The sequence below is a fragment of the Marmota monax genome, unplaced genomic scaffold, assembly GCF_021218885.2.
Source record: "Marmota monax isolate L192 unplaced genomic scaffold, Marmota_monax_Labrador192_F-V1.1 WCK01_AAM20220418_F8-fsc00489, whole genome shotgun sequence".
NCBI lineage: Eukaryota > Metazoa > Chordata > Mammalia > Rodentia > Sciuridae > Marmota > Marmota monax.
Genome location: NW_026694574.1, coordinates 289,015 through 313,021, shown reverse-complemented (window position 1 = coordinate 313,021; position 24,007 = coordinate 289,015). Strand labels below are relative to the sequence as shown.

General features: G+C 32.5%; 1 protein-coding gene across 5 annotated transcripts in view; it reads left to right on the top strand.

The window, feature by feature from the left end:
* Positions 1-24,007, top strand: part of Mettl25 (methyltransferase like 25) — a 192,182-nt gene that overhangs the window by 9,058 nt on the left and 159,117 nt on the right. For all 5 annotated transcript variants that reach the window (XR_006846514.2, XM_058571807.1, XM_046421330.2 and 2 more), the window contains 3 exons: positions 2,081-2,187; positions 9,340-9,939; positions 11,750-11,897. Coding sequence is in view for 4 of the 5 variants with exons in the window: in XM_058571807.1 (XP_058427790.1) it covers positions 2,081-2,187; positions 9,340-9,939; positions 11,750-11,897 (855 nt within the window). In the remaining variant the exon portion in view is untranslated. The remainder of the gene's footprint in view (positions 1-2,080; positions 2,188-9,339; positions 9,940-11,749; positions 11,898-24,007) is intronic.

The window sequence follows — 24,007 nt, the reverse complement described above, 5'->3', positions numbered from 1 at the left end:
ATATGTTCCTATTCAGATAGAGCAAAGAAGATGATTTTTTTTTAAAAAAAAACACGGTCTTTTAGGGGCTGGGGTTATGGCTCAGTGGTAGAGTGCTCGCTTCGAACATGCAAGGCCCTGGGTTCAATCCTCAGCACCACATAAAAATAATAAATAAATAAATAATAAAATTATTGTGTCCAACTCTAACTACAAAAATTAAAAAAAAATTAAAAACAGTCTTTGATGTTGAGGTAGGAGCCAGTTTTAATACTTATTATTATCTAATTAATAAAATAATGAATTACAGACCCTATTTATTGTCCACAAAGCTCGGAACTGTTATCTCATTTAATCCTCCTTTCCCCATCTTTTTATTTTGAAAAGTTACAAAAAGTTGCAAAAGTAGTACAGTGAACCCTGTATAATTTTCACCTAGATTCACTGTTTGTTAAAATGTCCTCACATTTGTTGTAGTTCTTTACACACACACATGCATGCACATGCAGCCTTTTATCTAAATCCTTTGAATATAAATTACATATATCCTAACACTTTACCCTCAAGTACTTCAGTATATATCTTGCAAGAACAAGGACATTTCCTAAACATCTCATAACATATGAACACACTTAGGAATCTAACCTTGTTAGCGTAATACTGTCTAATAAGCAATCTAACATTGCTGGAGTAATACTATCTAATAAGCAATCTGTATTCAAATTTCTCTTAAGTTTCTTAAAAATATTTGTATGGCCAGTTGTTTCCTTAGTATAGAAATCCGTCCAAGCTTATGTATGGTATTTAGTTTTATGTTTAATTCTTTAATCTAGAACAGTTCCTCAACCTGCCTTTTGTTTTTTCCTGACACTGATACTTTCAATGCATATAGGCTGGGTCTGTTTTATTATTTCCCTATGATTAGATTCAGGTTATACATTTTTTACCTGAAGACCACTTAACATAATCCCTTTCTCACTCATGATACTAGGAGACACATGAAATTTTGTCCCATTACTCATGAAAATAAGTTTGCTTACTTGTTAAAAATGAATCCACTGGAGTTATCATTTGTAAAGGGAGCATTTCCCTTTAAATGTAATTCTTTAATTATTTTAATCTTTTTCATTAATCTCTTTAATCATTTTAAGCAAAATTATCTCATAGTTTTTCCTGCAGCAAAACAGAGGGCTTTTTGAATCATGGCTCTTGGTAGGGGTATTCCAGTTGCTAAATAAGTTCACCAGCAGCGTTGCTATAGAAGCTGTATAGAAGTTCACTGAGCTTTAATGTCAGATGTTGCTGACTGTCAATAACTGAATGGGCTCTGTATCAAGGATAGCCTTGGCCCTTCCCTTGATTATAATGGTTAAGGACTGCATTTTGGAACGCAAAGTGAACAAAACTGTTATGCTATAATAATCATCCCAGCACTACATTTCAGTTCCCTACTGCCCAACTCTCACATGTGTGATGATGTTAACTACTTTGTCACATGCTCTTTGGCCACTTTTATAATGTAGAGTATATACCATAATGCACCATCCTGTGTGATGTTCTGCATTGATATAGAAATATGTATCTTTGATTCTTGGGACAATAGAAAACAACATGGTTGTTGAGCATTTTAAGTGTGCCTAATGCAGCTCAGAAACAATTTGCAATTTTATTTGAATTTTTTAAATGCAAATTTAAATAATCATGCATGGCTAGTAGCTACTGTACTAGACAGTACAGGTACTTATTGATATATAGAAATTCATTTTGTTTTTGTAGTTGTATGTATTGGAAATATTTTTTCCCTTTTTGTTGCTTGCCTTTCCACTCTTAAGTTGTCTCTTAATGGAAAGTTTCTTTTGTAGTATAGTTTTTCAGTCTTTATCATTAACTGCTTGTATCAAGGGACATTTTTAATGATATGTAGATCTTTATTCAAATTAGATTCATAGCAGCTATGGAATAGAAATCTATCAGATACTACAATAGAATTTCTATCTTATTTTCGTATTTAATTCCAAAAAATGAGCATTGGCTGATAATTTTAATTCTATTAAATTTTGCTTTAGAAGTGTTATTTCAGTTTTGTTTTATTTTCATTTAGCTGAAAATTTGAAGCCAGTTGAGTTTATGAATATGAAAAAATCTCATGAAGTTCAGGCAATGTCACAGCTGATCTGCAGTATTACTGATTACTACGGAGTAAAGCAGGTAAGAATATTTCCCTGTATTTTTACTAGCCAGGCATGATTGGGCATGCCTATATTCCCAGCAATTCTGGAGGATTGTAAATTTGAGGCATATGCCTGTAATAATGGAAATAGAAGTTGCTGTAGGGCACTTAATCCAATTACTCTCGGGCCTTACCATTTCATAGTGTGCTAGACTGTTTTATACCTGCACTGTCACCATTTCTTTCCTGTGGGCTTTCTCCTGCTACTGAAACAAGTACTGCTCATATATAAGTTCTGGAAATTAATTCCTCCCCTCTATAGCCTTGAACCAATAACTGATGCAACATTTCAGGTGGTATGATATTTTAGTCAGCTTTCTTGCTGCTGTGACTAAGACCTGACAAGAACAATTATAGGAGGAAAAGTTTATTTAGGGGCTCACAGTTTCAGAGGTTTCAGTCCATAGACAGCCAGCTCCATTGTTTCGTACTTGAGGTGAGACAGAACATCATGGTGGAAGAGGGTGGCAGAGAAAAGCACCCAGGAAGCAGAAAGAAAGAGACTCCACTCACTAGGTACAAAATATATACCCCAGAGGAACATCTCCAATGTCCCACCCCTTCCAACCACACCATACCTGCCTTCAGTTATCACTCAGTTAATCCCTATCATCAGATTAATTCACTGATTGGGTTAAGGCTCTCATAACCCAATCATTTCATCTCTAAACCTTCTTGCATCATCTCACACATGAGCTTTTAGGGGACACCTAATACTTAACGATAACAGATGATTCTTAGATATGTGCTTTACCCTAGTCCTCAGCTTCTGAGTGGGATTAAACCCAAGTTGCCCTAAAGTATTATGTTATCTTGTTTAAAAAAACACCTTTATTGGGCTGCTATTTTTTCTATTTTACTTCCCTTCCTGTGTTTTACTACCAAATAGATCACTTTCATTTCAATCTTTGTTGACAGATCTGCCTCTGGGGTAACACAAACAAAAATGAGGGATATTTACTCTATAACTTTATTTATATTTATTTATCTCTCTCTCTGTCTCTGTGTTATGTTTATTTTTATGTAAAATACTATGTAATAGTAAATAAATTTAAGTTGATAAACTAGATTTATTTGTATTTATAAAATACATACAAAATATTTTTAAATAGCTTAATGTACCATATTAGGCCTTTTTTAAGAAAACTTTTTTATAGTGGTTAAAATTATATCTAGTGAATGAAACAAATCTAAAATTTGTGATTCTGATAAGGTGCAAATTACTATAGATTAGAATGTCCTTAGCACTAAGGGACACTAAGATTTTTATCTTGAAATCACTTAATGATCTTATTATTTGGTTCTCTTAATGTTTACATTTAAATGTATTCTGTGTATACTAATTACACTTTTAAAATGGAGATTAAATAAATATGGATTTGGTAGACTGAGGCTGAGATTCTGAAATACTTAACCTTAGCAGTAATCATAGAGAAGTAGAAAAAAAAAAAAAGAAATTCATTTCTACCTCATCCATAGCACCACTGGAATGCCCAAAACTTTACTTCTCACACTCATATTACCAAGCCTTCTTGATTTGTATTTCTTAAATATTTGTATCCCTTTGCATATTTTGCACATGTTCTTGTATTCGTTCGTTTAACCAATATTTTCTTTAGCTCCTACCATGTTTCAGAGGCATTGTTTAAAACACTGAACACATAGCAATAAATAAAAAGTACTTTTGCCCTCATGGCATTTATATTTTAATAAGGACAACTAGACAATAAAAAGATTCTAAGTATTTTTTTGTTATATATGTTAAAACATTTTAAAGAGGAAAGAAAAGGGGAAGGGAGGGGTTAATTCAGAAGATAAGGCAAGTAAGACCTCTTTGTAAAGATAATATGAGTTAATACCTCTTTTAGAAGATACAGAAACTTTAAAATATCTGAAGGGTTTTCAAATGAAGTGAATGTGTTCGGTGGCACTGAAGTGGGAATGTGACTACTTAGTTCTCAGAATAGCCAGGAAGCCAAATAGACACCAGTGGAGTGAATAAGAGAAAAATAACAGCTGAGGTTGGAGTGGGAAGGGGAAGATTATGAAGTTATAGATTTTTGGAGGCGTTTGTGATCATCATTTGGCCTTTTTATTCTGAATGAGAAGAAAGCCATTGCAGCCACTGGATCTTTTTTTTCTTCTCTGTCATTTTATGAAGAAAATAGATCGACTCTCTTTGATTCTCTACTTCACTGTTTTTAGACATGTAAACTGATTCCTTTAAGAAACCAGCTCCTATTTAAGTAGATGCTTCCAGAGTTAAAGCAAACAATTTAGGCTGGGCACAGTGGAGCAAGCCTGTAATCCTAGAGTTTCAAGAGGTTGAGGTAGGAGGATTTTGAGTTCAAAGCCAACCTCAGCAATTTAACAAAATCCTAAGCAACTCAGCAAGATTCTGTCTGTAGATAAAATATTTAAAAAGGACTGGGGATGTGGCTCAGCAGTTAAGCACCCCCCCCCCAAAAAAAAAAAAAACCCAACTTACTAACAAAGCTAGTCATTAAGAGATAAGATCAAAAAGGCAATGAGGGTTTTGATGAAAGGAATGGTATGATCAGACTTTGCATTTTTCTGTTGAGAACAGAGTGAGGGTGAGAAAGGTAGGATCAGGGAGACCACTGAGAAAGCCAAGCCGTTATAGTTATCAGATTTAGAATAAAGTTGGTTTGCAAAGCTTTGGTAAATGATCAGTTTATGGATTTGCTCAAAATTAACATATAGATGATGAGAGAAAGAAGGAGTTCTGTTCTCTATCTGGAAATGAGGTATTATTAACTTTGATGAAAAAGATTATGGGAGAGGCAAGTTTTACAGAGAATATCAATAGATCAGTTTCAATTTGAGATACTTATTACATATTCAAGTGGAAATGTCAGGTAGAGTATTGGATTTGTGAGTCTGGAATTCATATCAGAATTCCACACTGGAGTTATAAATCAGAGCCATTACCCTAGAATGGTAAATCTGTAGGTTAGTCTGTAAAATGTAGCTTATCTATCTAAAAAATAGTACCATAGTAATATTATGAAGAAATTTAACTATTATGTGTACTAATGTTTCTAATTACTCTCCTAAACAGAATTAGGACAATAGGAGATCTCTCTTACCACTTACTAGTCTAGAGACTCATTTGTCTTCAAACCTATAGACTACTGCAGATGATCCAGGAAGGAAAATTCTATTGTGGGTAAGGGTGTTGAACATTATGATTATGGGATTTTGCTATTTGAGCAAGATTGTTTGAAAGCAGAAAGTTGCACGGCTTCTATGTTCCTATCAGTGGAACTTAATTGCAGAATTTTCTTTCTGTTGCTAACCATCTGTATGTTATTGTAATACCAGTTTGGAGGGGAAAGGTAATTGGGGTCAATAAGGTACAAGTGCAGACCTGCTAGGAAAGTTTGTCCTAATTAAAAAAAAAAAAAATCTTAGGAATTAAACTACATGATTTTTTTAGAGTTTCTATAGCCATCTTGCATCCAAAGAAATAAAAATCAACTGGTACAAAGGCTGGGCATAGTCAGTCTCCCAAAGGTGCGTTCTACTTTAACATTTCTTATTAAGTGAATTAATGAAGTTTCTTCATTGTTCAAAACTTCGTGTGGTGTTACTTACAGCTAGAACTTTCTTGATTCAGTAGAATGGTAAACAGTTCTAGGAACAAAATCGATTACTTCTTGGAAGCAAACATTTTTAGATTTAAGGGAACAAATGTGCTGGTGTTTTACAAAGCAGCACACCAATTACAAACATTAGCTTGTCATTGGCATCATTAGTGTGTTTTATAGGAAGAAGGGAATGGAGAACTTTGCTTTCTCATGAGATTAAGAAACATCGGAATTTATTAATAAGGTTCTACTATATAACCTTTGCATTTATGAATAGAAATATGGTAAATTCAGTTAGATTTTATTTCCTTAAAGTAAGATGTTATTGTATAGACCTTGCATTTGAGTATAGCTATTGAATCTTCAGTTAGAGTTTTGTTCCTTACAGTATATATGTATGGTATATACATACATGCACATACATACATACAATACTTCTCTACTTCTCATAATACTTAGCTTCAGAATTAGTATAAAATAGGTATAGAGGAATGTTTGTAAATTAATTTCTTATTTATGGAAATTTTGGAGTCTTAGCTTTGAACTGGTCTAATTTTAAGATCATGAAATTTGTTAGGACTTAATGGCATTCATTGATTTACATATAGAAGTGTTTCCTAGAGTAGTTTATACTAATGTCAGAGTTTAATTAACTTTAGGAATTAAAGATGTGTTTGTGTATGTGTGTGTGTGTATAAATAATAAGATTAGGTAATGGTTTGTTATGATAGTTGTTATGGTTTGGATGTGAGATGTCCCCCGAAAGTTCGTATGTGAGATAAATAGGAATATTCAGAGGTGAAATCATTAGATAATGACCTGTGGCCTAAATCCATGGATTGGTTTAATCCAATTGATCAATAAATAATGTGGATTCGTGGGTGGTAACTATAGACAGGTAGGCCATGGCTGGAGGAAGTAAATCATTAAGGGGGTATCATTTTTGAGGATTATGTTACTGCTAGCTTCTTGCACTCAAGGTATTACTGATTCTTGGTTCCCATGAACTGAGCAGCAGCTTTTCTCTGCAATGCCCTTCTGCCATGATTTTGTGCCTCACCTTAGGCCCATAGCTATTGAGTCAGCTGGCCATATACTGAACTTCTGAAACCATAAGCCAAAGTAAACTTTTCTTCCTGTAAGTTGTTTTTGTTCAATGTTAGTCACAGCAATGCAAAGCTAACTAACATAATAGTATTTCTGTAGGTGTTCATTTATTTCTTATGACAATCAAAACTTATAATTTATTTTTTTCTTATCTTTATATTTATTAAGGTATAGTTTAGATATTCATCAACTTAAGGTTTGATGAGTTTTGGTGATTATATACAGTTATAAAAATGTTTCCTCATACCATTCTGTAGGATACTTTCTCCTTCATTCTCAGGGAACCACTAATCTGCTTGTAGTTTTGACTTTTCTAGAACATGGTATAAATGGAATTATAGTATATAGAATTTTGTGTTTTGAGTTCTTTCACCTTGTACATAGCTTTTGAGAGCCATAAGTGTTGTTTATATTCATAACTTTTTGCTTTCTCATGAAATTATGTTGTAATATGGGTATAACACAATTTATTTTTCCATTCACAAGTTGATAGACTTTGAGTTGTTTCCCTTTTTTTTTTCCTGCTATGAATATTCACATACAAGACTGTATGTGGACATATTTCATTTCTTTTGGGTAAAGAGCTAGGATTGATATTGGTAGGTTATATGTTAAATGTATGAATCAATTTGTAGTAAACTATTTTTTTAATCTTTGTATATAAATGTTCTATTACATATTTTTTTTTAGTTTTGTACTTTTTAAAAAGTTTCAATAGCACATAATAGTGGAGTTCATTTTGACACATGCATGCATAGAATGTAATTTGCTCCATGTCAGTCTACGTGACAATACCATTTGACATTTGTGTATCTCATTGTGGCTTTAATTTACATTCTCTAATGACGGCTAACATCAGGCATCTTCATATTGACCATTTGTATATCATTTTGTAAAGTGTATGTTCACATATTTTGCCTATTTTCTAATTGAATTGCTTGTCCTCTTATTATTGACTTGTAAGACTTTTTTCATATGTTCTAGGTACACAAACCCTTTTTCAGTTACATGTTTTGAAAATATTGATTTTCCTTTTGAACTATAAATTTTGAATAGCTAAAGTTTTATTTTAATGAAGTTTAAACTATATTTTTGTTATACATGAATTTTCGTCCTATGTAAGAAATCTTAGCCTATCTCAAAATCACAAGAGATTTTTCTCATGTTTCTTCCACAACACAATAGTTTTCACTGTGTTATTTAAATCTGTGATTCACTTTTTATTAATCTTTGTGTTTGATGTGTGACAGGAAAAGTTCATTTTTTTCCTGTCACACATTCAATTTTACCTACAAGTTTTTTAAAAGACTATCATCTTCTCCTTAGGCAGTTGGCAAAAATCAGAAGTCTATGTAGTCTATTTTATTCTATTTCCAGACTTTATTTTTTCCATTGATTTTATATGTCCATTTTATATCATTACTAAACTCTGTTGATTAGTGTAGTTTTACATTAATTCTTGAATCAGTAATATTCTTTGACCTATTCTTTTTCAAAATAATTTTTGTTACTCTAGGAACTCTCTCTTTCCATATAAATTGTAATATCTGCTCATGATTTTCCTTAAAAAGCCCTTCTAGTATTTTTATTAGGATTATGTTGAATCTTTAAGTCAACTTAAAGAGAATTTCCATCTCAGCATTTGGCTTGTTATTTCGTGAATATGATATATCTTTTTATTTAGACTTTCTAAGTTTTTGTTTTGTTTTGTTTTGTATACCAGGGATTCATCTCAGGGGCACTTGAACCCTAAGCCACACCCTCAGCCCTATTTGTATTTTATTTAAAGACAGGTCTCACTGAGTTGCATATCTTCTCCTCATTGCTGAGGCTGGCTTTGAAATCTGGATCTTCCTGCCTCAGCCTCCCTAGCCAGTGGGATTATAGGTATGCACCACCATGCCTGGCTAGACTTTCTAAGTTTTTTATTGGATTTTATATATGCCCTTTGTTAGTTTATTCCCGGATATTCTATTGTTATACTGTCTTAATTCAAATGTTTTAAAATTTTGCCTTGAAATTATTTATTACTACTCTATTATATATGTTCTGATGGTTCATTGTTAACTTCCATTGCCTTTTGTATCCTAACATGTTGCTAAATTCACCTACTATTTCTGTTAGTTTTTTCTATTCAGAGATTTGCTTTGGATATAGTCATGTCATCTTTGAATAAAGATATTTTTCTTCTTCTAACATTTATCTTTTACTTATTTTTCTTGGTTTATTATGCTAACTAAAACTTATAGGAAAATGTTTAATAAAAATGTTTTTTTTTAAAGAAAAATAGCAAATACAACAGGCTGTGTAAATATATAATTCATTTGTTTACTTGCTTTAAAAAATATCTAGAATGCTTTCTATAACCAACTGACTAAAATTACTTAATTCATTCCATTTTTCTTACTTTAGGTTATTGACCTGGGTTCTGGGAAAGGCTATTTAAGCTCCTTTTTGTCCTTGAAGTATGGCTTAAAAGTTTATGGAATTGATTCCTCAAATACCAATACTCATGGAGCTAAGGAGAGAAACAGGAAATTGAAGAAACATTGGAAACACTATCATACTCAATCAAGAGTAGATGTGAATGGAGTGGCCTTAAAAATGACAAAAGAAAGGAAAGTGCAAAATGAAATTAAGTATAATGCAAACGTTGAAGAAACATATAATAATAGTTCTGCAAATCAAGAAAAAATGTCTCCCTCAGATTATTTGCCAGATTTTTCAGGCTCTGTAATTTCTGACATTAGAAAACAAATGGAAAACCTACACGCTCAACCCCATGGAGAAGATAATTTGTGTTTTGAAAATCCCTTTTCTCTGATAGACTTTTTACCTATCAATGCTATAGAGACAAACTCTTCATCTCAAATACTCAACAGAGAAATTTCTGAAGCAAATAAAGAGAGAAGAAAATTGGCATCAAAGTCAAACGAATCAAATATATATTCACCGTTAACCTCTTTTATCACTGCTGATTCTGAACTACATGACATTATTAAAGATCTGGAGGTGATTTGACTTTTAAATTCTTTTATTTGATTTACAAAAATGCTGTAAACAGAATTTAATTTTAATAGCTTATTAATGTAATTTTACATTTTACATTAATTTTAATCTGATTACATTTTTCTAAAAGACCAAGAAAATAAAACCCTAACCAGGCATTCTTTATACTTTCAGCTGTTAAAATCTGCCAAGAACACATTCCAAAATAGAGTACCCTCTTCTAATTTCAGTTTTAGTAAGCTAAGTCTCTATCTCCAACTTGGGTATTGTTTAAATTCTAATAGAAGAAAAGTCTTATGTGTTTTTATAAGATTTATTTTTAATTGACACAAAAATTTTACATGTTTATGGAGTATAATGTACATATGTATACATGGTATAATGATCAAATCTGGCAAATTAGCATATGTATCACCTTCAATACTTGCATTTTTTTGAGATGAAACACGTACTTAAAGTAAAGAAGTATCTAGAACAAAATTATGTTTAATGTTAGACTTGGTGATCAAATATGTGATTTCTTTTGAGTAAAAATAACTTCTGGATATTCTTTCAGGTTTGAATTTTTTCCAAATTACAAGCATGTCAAATTAAATAAGTGAAAGACAGTATGTTAAACAGTTAATATTGTATTTTTAAAGAATTATATAAAGAAGCTTCTAATGAAGCTTAACTCCTTTCAAAAAGAAGATAGCTTTTAGAATTGTGTTATTTTACCTTGTTAAAGTTTTTAGAAATTCTTCCCCAAAGGAAGGAAACAAAAGATATCAGAGTTGTTCATAAATTTAAATCCTTTTTTGGTAACTGACTAGAGTTTTGCCATTTTTTAAAAAGTGAAAATTTTCTTTTCCAACATATTTTTGAAAAACACCAATGAAAGGAACCTAGTTAATCCTCATGAGTTGTTTTTATTTTATATATGAATCCATTTATTAGGTTTGTTCTTCAGGTTAAATGGCCCCACTAATTTAACCCAACTTTAGAATTTTTAGTGAATATTGTCACTTTTTTTTCAAGTTTCTCCAAATCTATTTGAAATATTTGAAAATAGACAATAAAAATAAACTCAGAAGAATTACTTAAAATAAATTACAAGACTATTTCTTGGATCCTGTAATAAATCAATTTAATAACCCAAATTAACCAATCTTCCTATTATCCTTCCCCTGACAAACAATACTTAAAAGATTTTACTATTAGACTAGATTTTTATTTATGTGTCTTTGTATCCTAGCTCCTACCTGCTAATAATAATTCTATATGATAAATACAGTAAACAGTGAGATTAAATGTTGTTATTTTCTTTAATGAGAGTTCAACTAAGCTTAAAGAGAGAAATGTATAACTGTTGTTCACTTCCTTAATTAACAATAAACCTTTCCTGACTGAATTTTTTTTATTTATAATACTGTAGCATGGGAAAACTTATCCAGACTATCTAATTAACAAGAAAAGCAAAATTATTATAATATCCCATCAAAAAAAGTGTTGCAACTTGGTTGTAAAGGAGGTCAGAGAAATACAAATGGATAAATAACCCAAAACACTCTCTAAATAAAATACAAAATAGGGCTGGAGTTGTGGCTCAGTAGTGGAGTGTCCCTGAGTTCAGTCCCTGGTACAAAAAATAAAAAAAAAAAAAAAAACACTGAAAGAAACTCAAAAGTTATGATAAGAGATCACGGCCTTTAAAAAAAAAGTATAAAAATTACTTATTATAAAGCTTTGCATATTCAAATGGATCTTTAAAATCTTGACTTGAATGTTTTTAACCCTCCTTTTAATTGCCAAAACTTATTTTTCTTCTTTAAAGGAATGTTTAATGGTGGGTCTACATACTTGTGGTGATCTTGCTTCAAATACTCTGCGAATATTTGCTTCCAATTCAGAAATCAAGGGAGTTTGCAGTGTGGGTTGTTGCTACCACCTCTTATCTGAAGAGTTTGAAAATGAGCATAAAGGTACAAAGTTCTCCATCATAGTTTTTTAATTGTTTGAGTCAAAAGGGCTGTTTTTTATTTCACACACTTTTTTCTTTTTGCCATTGTTGTAATTTGAATTAATATTTAAGATAACATCTGATTTCCTTGCAAATTTAATATTATGGTATATTTGAAATTTGATGCAACATCACTTTATATATTTCAGTATGGTTTATTTGCTCATAAAATGGTCTAATTAGTCCTGAAAGCTTTGCAAATATTTGAAAATTTTATGTGATACATAGAGAACTTCTGTTTAAAAATCTTGTGAGTTATGCATTTACTGAGACATTAAGTTATTTTGTCATGAATAGTGTTTCAAGGTTTGCTTTCATTTCCATAGCCTTCTCCATTTCCAAAGGAATATTGATATTCTAAAATAAAATAATAGTTGAAGAATTAGCCCGCCAGGATTTTAGGAAACTACAAGACTGCTTGCATTAAAATAATTGTACTCAAATTATGCTCCCTGGATTTAGATGCCTGCAGAGCAAAGTACAAAATAGGTTGGGGAATTTGAAGCACCTCATAGCCCTTCATCCAGAGTTCCTGATTGGTACATTTTATATGTTAAATTTCTCCATAAAATATGTGTTCAGAACTGAAGCTTCAGATTACATGGTTAGTCTATTAATATTAGCAGTTCTCTTTTATATTAGTTCAATGAATTTTTAGGTCAGAAAGTTGTGTACATAAGGATGATATTATTTATTCTTATTCTTAATATTAAAACCCAGTTGAATGTGAAATTTTCATTATTTTCATTTAGTCAGGTCCAAGAGGTTCAAGTAATAATTATAGAAGTCTATTGAAGTAAGACTAAGTGAAACCATCTTTGGAAGTGGCAGAATGTTTTATGAAATAGAGTTAATTGAATTAGAATTACTTTGTCCAGGTTTTGAAAAGTATCTTATAGGAAAGATGCCTAAAAGTAAAATTATGAATACAAGAAGATAGAATGAAAGAAAAAACAATTGGCAAAAAGTTAGCTATTGCTTAATTTATATGGAAAATATATGAGTGCTAAGCTAAGTACAAAAATATTCAATATGACTATTAGAGGAAAAAAGTAAACTTAAAAATAGAATAAGAAAATGTTTCTATTAAATTATATACTCTGATACCTTACAGTATTTTTATGTATCTTTCCTAAAGGAAATAAAGGAGAAAAATCTTGAATGAAATCACAGTTCTATCGCTTTTTAAATATTAAATGTGTAATAGTTTTCTTAATCAGTAATATTAAACAACTCTAGATAGATAAGCATTGGCTTCTGGAGCATATTATTTGGGTCTTTGTTCATGTGCTTTCTAATCTGTCGTACAATGAAATGCAATTTAATATTGGCCCAATTTAGAGGCAGAGGTAAATGTTTCTTGTTTCTAAATTCAGAGATACCCTCCTACATTTTAGGGTCTTTAGTTTCAGCTGCCTGCTTCCTTCTTTCCGTTCATCATCATTGCTCCTAAGGATGCCTTCTTCCAAGATGCCATTCTCTGCTCTTCAGGCAATATCTTCTTTAAACTGCCATCACTGGTCCTTCTGGACCTTAGCAGCCAGTTCTGTACTTTCAGGTCTCAGACTTAGCCTCAGTACTTCCCCACTAAGAATGAGATCCTCTTTTTTGAGCAATGTACTCCACTCTTGCACACTATTTTCTCCACTGTCCCCACCTTATTTTCCTTTTGGAGTGATTCCTAGAGCCAGTCAAGCTGATCTGAGATGTTTCTTTCCTAACTTGTTTAAATCAAAGTTCATTGTGTAGTTGTAGGATATGATAATTTTATTTCTTCTGATATTTGTCAAATATGTAAAGAGTCCAGTTAAGGTGAAAATCACTATTTTATGGCAACTGGAAGGTATCAGCAGTGGTGCATTTTTCATTGGTATCTTGTTGTTCAATCCTATTCATAAAGCTATTGGCAAAAGCTCCTTGCCGGGATTGAAGAAAATTAAGACATTACTCCTTTGCCAGTCTATTTTAAATCACTCTTCAGGTACCTTTTCTAGTAGATTATTGCGTTAAACAGTTAAGAAGTATTCATTGACCATATATTCTAATTAAAATGAATTTAAATAGTTCAGGTTAGATAAAGAGTTCCTTTGAAGAGCCTGAAAGGAAAAAGGAAGGTTGGTATACCCACATATTTTGTCACTTCCATTTCTTTCCTACCAAGGAACGATTTGATAAATTGATGAGCCTTCAGTGTATAGACACTTAAGTTTATAGATGAGCCTATAGCATATTTATACACATTGATGGAGATTGTTTGTATGATGGGTATTGAATAGATCATTGAAAATAAGTGACTACAATAGAGCTTTATTCAACTAAAAGTAAAATTATGTAATTTTCAGGAAAATGGATAAAGGTAGAGACCATATGTTAAGTCAAATAAACCAAACTCAGAAGGTCAAGGGTCATTATGTTTTTTCTCATATATGGAAGCTGAGAGGAAGAAAGAGAAGAAAGAGGGCAGGTATCTCATGAAAATCATAACAAGATCAATAGAAGAAAGGGACCAGGAGGATGGGAGGCAGGAGGGAGGGAGAAAGTACTAGGGATTGATATTGGCTAAATTATATTGTTATATTGTGTGCACATCAGAATATATTACAATAAACTATATCATTATATACTACTATAATTTACCAATTAAAAATATGAATAAAGAAAAAAAATCACTGTTCCCTACCTTGGCAGTTGCATTTCATACAAGTAAGAGAGAATATGATTGAAGTGAATAAACTTATATTTACTGCTACTATTTTTAAGGGATTGTATTTGGCACTTTTTATATGATAAAGGGAAATTGAAGGGGGGCTCATTAAAAGTCAATACTTCGGGAAATATTAGAAACTAAATAGATGACAAGCAGATCTTAACCCAGTAAACATTCATTGAATGCCAACTGTGTACTACTCTAAGTGTTGGTGATACAGAAACATATCTTTATCTCAGAAAACCTTTTTGTTTATTTTTTAAGTTCTTCATTCTAGGAACCAGGTAATACTTGCTAGTAACTTACCAAAAAGAAAAAAAAAATGTAAAAAATTATTTAGACAAGAAAAATACAAATAACAGAAAAGAATGAAAATACAAACTTCTTACCCCCTAACCTTCCCAGGATATAGTATATATACACACATACACATTCTATATTCTTATGTTTTAGGGAAACAAATATATAAACTTTTCCAGTATCTTACTTATCCATGATCTCACATAATATATTTGGTGATCTTTCCATCAGTACAGAAAATGTTCACTTAGTCTTTTTAATGATCCCAAGATTATTTTATACACTATATTTATTTAGTCCTAAAAGTTAATATTTGCCTAAAGTGGTACTCTTTGTTGTGTTTTTTTGCTCCCCGTGGATAGCTATAGTACTGAGTTCTTTTCTTTTTTTAAATTTTCTTTGTTCTTTTTTAAATGTACATAACCATAGAATGTATTTTGACATATTATACATACATGGAGTATAACTGATTCTAATTAGGATCCCATTCTTGTAGTTGAATGTGATGTGGAGTTACAATAGTCATGTATTCATATATGAATGTAGGAAAGTTATGTCCAATTCATTCTACTATCTTTCCTATTCCCATCCTCTCTCTGTTCCCTTCATTCCCCTTTGTCTAATCCAGTGAATTTCAGTTCTCCACCCTCCCCTACCCCTTATTGTGTGTTAGCATCCACACATCAGAGAGAACATTTGGCCTTTGGTTTTGGGGGATGGGCTTATTAGACTTAGCATGACACTTCCCAGTTCGATTTACTGGCAAATGCTTTAATTTTGTTCTTCTTTATGGCTGAGTGGTACTCTTAATAAATCAAAATTTAGTGAACAGATGATGGATTCAATGTAAAATTTATAGATCACAAAATATGGCACCAGAGTTTATCTTTGTCATCTTATCCTCAGACATTAGTTTCAAAATAGTGTAGTAAATGCTCTTAAGATATTATATCAGTGTCGTTTTATCGCAGAGGAGCATATAGCTCAGTAAATAAAGACGTGGGGTAATAAGTGTTTCGAGTCAAATTTCCTTCTCTTGACTTTCATATTAATTATTTCTTTTTGTAACTCTCTTTTTTCCTGTTGTATTTTTCCTCATATCTTTTTCACAGACAGTGATAATCCTAATATTCAATTCTGAAAAAAGGCACAATTTGTAGAGCAAATGAGGCATCCTTTTTCATTTCAGTTTATGTTATAACCTGTTTCCCCAAAACCTCTTCTTGGTTCACTTAGTTGACTTATTAGAGCTCAGTAATTTACAAGATATTCTTTGGAATATTCTGAGTAAATTAGTTAAACAAAATACTTTCAAATTTTTGCACACTAGAAATGGAAGCCTCTGTTAACATATTCTTGAGAATTGGTCTTTGATCCTACCTGGCTAAAGGCAATTTTGCCATTCCTTACTATAGTAGAAGTTAACCATTGTTCACTGTGAGTTAATAGGACATTTTTGGTCTCAGGATTCAGATAAAAAGAAGTCTTGAAAAGTGTGTTTAGAACACAGACTGGTAGCTATAAACTCTTCATTTTCCCTCCCTGTAGGCATAGCCAATTCATGGTAACATCTTCCAATCAAAAATATCCACAAGGAGCCAGGCGCAATGGTGTATGCCTATAATCCCAGAGACTGCAGAAGCTGAGACAGGAGGATTATGAGTTCAGAGCCATCCTAAGCAACTCAGTGAGATCCTATCTCTAAATAAAATACAAAATAGGTCTGGAGATGTGGCTCAGTGGTAGAGTGCCCCTGGGTTCAATCCCTGGTACCCACCCCCCCCACACAAAACAAAATATCCACAAGGAATCATTGAGATTATCAAATAGATAATGGAAGGCTTCAGTGAGGGAAAGCAAATGTAATATCTTAGTCTTGCTGTCTTTCCTCATATACTCCTGAAATGAACAGAGGATTGGTGTTTTGTGTGTTAGAAACACAAAGGATAAGCAGGAGGAAACAGTGTGGAGAAATATAATGAAATGGGTGGAAACGTGTGCAACGAGGTTACCCTCAAATACTTTGGAAATTGAGAGAAGAGGAAAATGTAGAAAAAACAAACAGGAAAAATAAAAGCAAACTTTGTTCATGATGTGGTTTTGCCTAGCTCTGGACTGCCATATTTTCTCATCTTAAAAGCCAATTGGGAGGAGGTGGGGAAGCCAGCTGGAGAGGTAACTTACTCTGTTCTTTACCACATCCCATCTCTATTCTTCTCATCTTATCTTTGCTAGAGAAAAAAAAAAAGAAGATACTCATTTCTGCAAATTTTTAACAGTGTTTCTCAACTCTTGCTGTCTAGCTAAATCAAATGTGACCCTTTTAGTGTGCCATGGACCTTCTGACCTGAAATGTAATTTCTAGATGTAAGACTTGAATTTTTGTTTTGTTTTTTAAAATTTATTTTTAACTAATAAACAGTATTGTATGTATTTATAGAGTACATCATGTTTTGATACATGTATACATTGTAGAAGGACTACAAATCAAGCTATTGAACATGTACAATACCTTACTGTTAGTCAATTTTTGTCACTGTAACAAAAGACCTGACATAATCAACTTATAAGAAAGAAAGATTTATTTTGATTCACAGTTTCAGAGGTTTTAATTCATTATTCTTTGACCCAATTTCTTTGGGGCCTTGGCAAGGCAGAAACATGGTGGAAATGTGTGGCGGAGGAAGTCTGTTCACCTCATGGCAGCCAGGAAGCACAGAGAGAGACAGGAAGGGGCCAAGGCCCTAGTGTTCCCTTCAAGGGCATGCCTCCAGTGACCTAACTTCCTCCTACTAGGCCCCACCTCTTAAAGCTTCCACCACCTCCCAATAGTACCACAGGCTGGAGACTAAGACTTTTTAACATATGTTCTTTTAGGGGATACTCTAGTTCCAAACTATAGTACTTGTGTAGTTTTTTTTGTTGTTGTTGTTGTTGTTGTTGTTTTGTGGTGATAACACTTAAAACTTACTCTCTTAGAAATTTTCAAGTATATAGGTATTGTTATCAGCTATAGTAGTCATGATGTACAATAGATCTCTTCTTTTTTGCGGGGAGGGCATGAACCAGGATTGAACTCAATTACACCCAACCACTGAGCCACATCCCCAGCCATATTTTGTATTTTATTTTAAAACAGGGTCTCATTGAGTTGCTTACAACCTTGCCATTGTCGAGGCTGGCTTTGAACTCACAAGCCTTCTATCTCAGCCTCCCAAGCTGCTGTGATTACAAGTGTGTGCTACCATAGCCAGCAAGATCTCTTGAACTTATTCTTTGTATCTGAAATTTTGTATCATTTGACCAATATCCCCCTAATTCCCTGCAAACCTTGAGTAATTGTCATCTTACCATCTGTTTCTAAGAGTTTGACTTTTTAAAATATATATATTTCACCTATAAGTGACATCTTATGGTATTTGTCTTTTTGTGCCTGGTTTATTTCACTTAACATTATGTTCTTCAGGTTCATCTATATTGTCACAAATGACAAGATTTACTTCTTTATAAAGGTTGAACAATAACCTATGTCTGCATTTTCTTTATCCATTCATCTGTTGATTGACACTTAAGCCAGTTTTATTTCTTGGCTATTGTGAACAGTGCTACAATGATTATAAGAGTGCAGATATCTCTTAGACACTCATTTTATGTATTTCAGATATATATCCAGTAGTGGGATTGCTATATTATGTGATAATAGTTATATTTTTAATTTTCTGAGGAACCTCAATACTTTTTTTCATAATGATTGTACCAATTGCCAGTTCCACTAACAGTATACGAGGCTTCCCTTTTCTCTACATTCTTGTCAACTTTTGCTATCTTTCATCTTTTTAATAAAAGCTATTTGAATAGATATAGGTGATACTGTGTGCTTTCAATTTTGCATTTCCCTGATGACTAATGATGTAGAGCATTTTTTTCTAAACCTTCTGGCCATGTGTATATCTTCTTTTAAAAAAGTCTTTCCAGGTCCTTTGCCAATTTTTTATTCATTGTATTTTTTTGCCATTGAATACTGTGAATTCCTTTCATACTTTAGAATTAATCCTTTATCAGATGTTTGATTTGTGAATATTTTCTCCCATTCTATAGATTGCCTATCATTCTATTGATTGTTTTCTTTGCGGTAAAGAAGCCTTTTAGTTTGATGTAGCCCCATTTGTCTATTTCTGCTTCATTGCCTATACTTTTGAGGTCATGTCCAAAAATCACCTTTGTCTAGATCAATGTCAGAAAGCTTTCTCCTTATGTTTTCGTCTGGTTGTTTTATAATTTCAAGTCTTTCTTTTAAGTCATTTGTCCATTTTGTGTTGTTTTTGTGGATGTGGTAAGGTATGGGTCCAATTTCATTTTAAGAAATTCAGTTTCCCCAGTACCATTTATTGAAGAGACTGTCTTTATCCCATTTTATATTATTGACATTTTTGTCAAAAACATAAATAATGTATGGATTTACTTCTCTGCTATGTCATATGTGTTATTGCCTATGTGTCTTTTTCCCCCCAGCACCATCCTATTTGATTATTACAGCTTTATAATAGATTTGGAAAGCAGGTGGTGCGGTGCCTCTAGTTTTGGTCTTTTTGCTTAAGGTTGCTTTTTTCTTTCTTTAATATTTTCTTAGTTGTTGATTGACCTTTATTTCATTTGTTAATTTATTTATATGTGGTGCTGAGAAGCAAACCCAGCGCCTCAAACGTGCCAGGCAAGTGCGCTACCACTCAGCCCAAGCCCCAGCCCTTAGACTGTTTTGATTACTCAGAAACCTTTGTGATTCTATATGAATTTATGGATTTCTTTTTCCATGTCTATAAAAATATCATGGAATTTTGATAGGGATTGCACTGAATCTGTAGATTGCTTTGGGCAATATAAATATTTTAACAATGTGAATTCTTCCAGTACATGAAAATGGGATATCATTCCACTTATTTGTGTCTTTTTGGTTTATTTTATCAATGTGTTACAGTTTTCAGTGTATAGCTACTTCATCTTCTCGGATAAATTTATTCCTAATATTTTACTTTGTTTGTAGCTGTCCTAAATAAAATTGTCTTCTTGATTTCTTTTTCAGGTGTTCATTGTAAATGTACAGAAATGTTACTGATTTTTGTATGTTGATTTTGTATTCTATATCTTTACTGAATTTATTAGTTTTTTTTCAATTTTAATTTGTTATATGTGACAACAGAATGCATCACAATTCATATTACACATATATAGCACAATTTTTCATATCTCTGGTTGTACACAAAGTAGAGTCACATCCTTTGTGTCTTCATACGTGTACTTGCGGTAATGATGACCATCACATTCCGCCATCTTTCCTACCCTTATTCCCCCTTTCTTTATCTCCTCCCCTTTTCCCCTTTGCCCTATCTAGAGTTCATTTAATTCTTCCCCTCCCCACAGCATATTATGAATTGGCATCCTTAAATCAGAGAAATATTCGGCATTTGGTTTTGTGAGATTGGCTAACTTCACTTAGCATTATATTCTCCAGCTCCATCCATTTACCTGCAAATGCTATAATTTTATTCTATTTTAATGCTGAATAATATTCCATTGTGTATATATACCACATCGTCTGTTCATTCATCAACAGAAGAGCATTTAGTTTGGCTCCACAGTTTAGCTATGGTGAATTGTGCTGCTATAAACGTTGATGTGGCTGTGTCCCTATAGTATGCTGATTTTAAGTCCTTTGGGTTTAGACCGAGGAGTGGAGTGGCTGGGTCAAATGGTGGTTCCATTCCCAGTTTTCCAAGGATTCTCCAAACTGTTTTCAGTATTGGCTGCACCAATTGCAGTCCGACCAGCAATGTATGAGTATGCCTTTTCCCCCACATCCTTGCCAACACTTATTGTTGTTTGTATTCTTAATAGATGCCATTCTGACTGGAGTGAGATGAAATCTTAGTTTTGATTTGCATTTCTCTAATTGCTAGAGATGTTGAACATTTTTCATACATTTGTTGATTGATTGTATATCGTATCCTGAGAAGTGTCTGTTCAGTTCCTTGGCCCATTTATTGATTAGGTTATTTGTGTTTTTGGTGTTAAGGTTTTTGAGTTCTTTATATATTCTAGAGATTAGTGCTCTATTTAATGTGAGTGTGGTAAGAATTTGTTCCCAATTAGTAGACTCTCTATTCAGCTCACTGATTGTTTCTTTTGGCTGAGAAGAAACTACTTAGTTTGAATCCATCCCATTTATTAATTCTTGATATTTACTCTTGTGCTATAGGAGTCTCACTACGGAAGTTGGGGCCTAATCCAATATGGTGGAGATTTGGGCCTACTTTTTTTTCCATTAGGTGCAAGGTCTCTGCTTTGATTCCTAGGGCCTTAATCCACTTTCAGTTGAGTTTTGTGCATGGTGAGAGATAGGGGTTAAATTTCATTGTGTTGCATATGGATTTTAATTGCCCCAGCACCATTTATTGAATAGGCTATCTTTTCTTCAATGTGGGTTTGTCTGTGTCCTCTATTCTGTACCATTGTTATACCAGTCTATTTTGGTGCCAATACCATGCTGTTTTTGTTACTATGGCTCTGTAGTATAGTTTATGGTCTGGTATAGTGATGCCACCTGCTTCGCTCTTCTTGCTAAGGATTGCTTTAGCTACTCTGGGTCTCTTATTTTTCCAGATGAATTTCATGACTGCTTTTTCTACTTCTACTTCTTTTTCTACTTCATTGGGATTTTGATTGGAATTGCATTAAATCTGTATAGTGCTTTTGGTAGTATAGTCATTTTGACACTATTAATTCTGCCTATCCAAGAACAAGGTAGATTTTTCCATCTTGTAAGGTCTTCTTTAATTTCTTTCTTTAGCGTTTTATATTTTTCATTATATAGATCTTTCACCTTTTTCATTAAGTTGATTCCTAAGTGTTTTATTGATTGATTGATTCTATTGTAAATGGGGTAGTTTTTCTTGTTTCCCTTTTATAGGATTTATCACTGGTATACAGAAATGCCTCTGATTTATGGGTGTTGATATTTGTATCCTGCTACTTTTCTGAATTCATTTACTAGTTCTAGAAGTTTTCTGGTGGAATTTTTTGGTTCTTCTAGGTATAGAATCATTTCGCCGGCAAATGGTTCTAATTTGAATTCTTCTTTTCTTATGTGTATCCCTTTAATTTCTTTCATCTAAATGCTCTAGCCAGTGTTTTAAGAACTATGTTAAATAGTAGTAGTGAAAGAGAGCATCCCTGTCTTGTTCCAGTTTTTAGAGGGAATGCTTTTAATATTTTTCCATTTAGAATGATGTTGGCCTGGACTTAGCATAGATAACTTTTACAGTGTTGAGATATATTCCTGTTATCCCTAGTTTTTCTAGTATTTTGAACATGAAGGAGTGCTGTATTTTGTTGAATGCTTTTTCATCATCTATTAAGATGATCATATGGTTCTTATATTTAAGTCTACTGAATTGATGAAGTACATTTATTGATTTCCATATGTTCAACCAATCTTGCATCCCTGGAATGAACCCCACTTGATCATGGTATACTATCTTTTGATACATTTTTATATTTGATTTGCCAGAACTTTATTGAGAATTTCTGCATCTATATTCATTAGAGATATTGGTATGAAGTTTTCTTTTTCTGATGTGTTTTTGCCTGGTTTTGGAATCAGGATGACATTGGCCTCATAGAATGAGTTTAAAAGTGCTCCCTCTTTTCTATTTCCTGAAATAAATTGAAGAGTATTGGTATTAGTTCTTCTTTAAAGGTCTTGTAGAATTCAGCTGTGTATCCATCTGGTCCTGGGCTTTTCTTGTTGGTAGTCGTCTGATGGTGTGTTCTATTTCATCTCTTGAAATTGATGTGTTTAAATTATGTATATCATCCTGATTCAATTTGGGCAAATCATATAACTCTAGAAATTTGTTGATGCCTTTGATGTTTTCTATTTTATTGGAATACAAGTTTTCAAAATAATTTCTAATTACCTTCTGTATTTCTGTAGTATCTGTTGTGATATTTCCTTTTTCATCACATGTTAGTAATTTGAATTTTCTCTCTCCCTTTCTTCATTAGCATGGCTAAGGGACTGTCAATTTCATTTATTTTTTTAAAAAACAACTTTTTTGTCAATTTTTTAAATTGTTTCTTTTGTTTCAATTTCATTGATTTCAGCTCTGACTTTAATTATCCTCTGTATTCTTTTGCTTTTACTATAGATTTGTTCTTTTTCTAGGGCTTTGAGATATAATGTTAAGTCATTTATTTGTTGACTTTTTTTCTTTTAAGGAATGAACTTCATGCAATGAATTTTCCTCTTAAAACTACCTTCATAGTGTCCCAGAGATTTCAATATGTTGGATCTGTGTTCTCATTAATCTCTAAAATTTTTTAAATCTCCTCCTTGATGTCTTCTGCAACCCATTGTTCATTCAGTAGCATATTATTTAGTCTCCAAGTGTTGGAGTAACTTTTATTTCTTATTTTATTGTTGATTTTTAATTTCCATCCATTATGATCTGATAGAATGCAGGGTAGTATCTCTACTTTTGTATATTTAAAAAGAGTTGCTTTGTGGCATAATATATGGTCTGTTTTAAAGAAGAACCCATGTGCTGCTGAGAAGAAAGTATATTTGCTCATTAAAGGATGAAATATTCTATGTGTGTCAAGTAAAGTCTAAGTTATTGGTTGTATTATTGAGTTCTGGAATTTCTTTTTTTCATCTTTGTTTAGAAGATCTATCCAGTGGTGAAAGAGGTGTGTTAAAATCACCCAAAATTATTGTGTTGTGGTCTATTTGACTATTGAATTTGAGAAGAGTTTGTTTGATGAATGTAGATTATCCATTGTTTGGGGCATATATAATTGTTAACTCTTGTTGGTGTATAGTTCCCTTGAGCAGTGTGTATTGTCTTTCTTTATCTCTTTTGGTTAACTTTAGCTTTATTTGGTATGAGGATAAAAACCCCTGCTTGCTTCCACAGTCCATGTGAATGGTATGATTTTTCCCAACCTTTCACCTTCAGTCTTTAGATATCTTTTCCTATGAGATGAGTCTCTTGGAGGCAGCATATTGT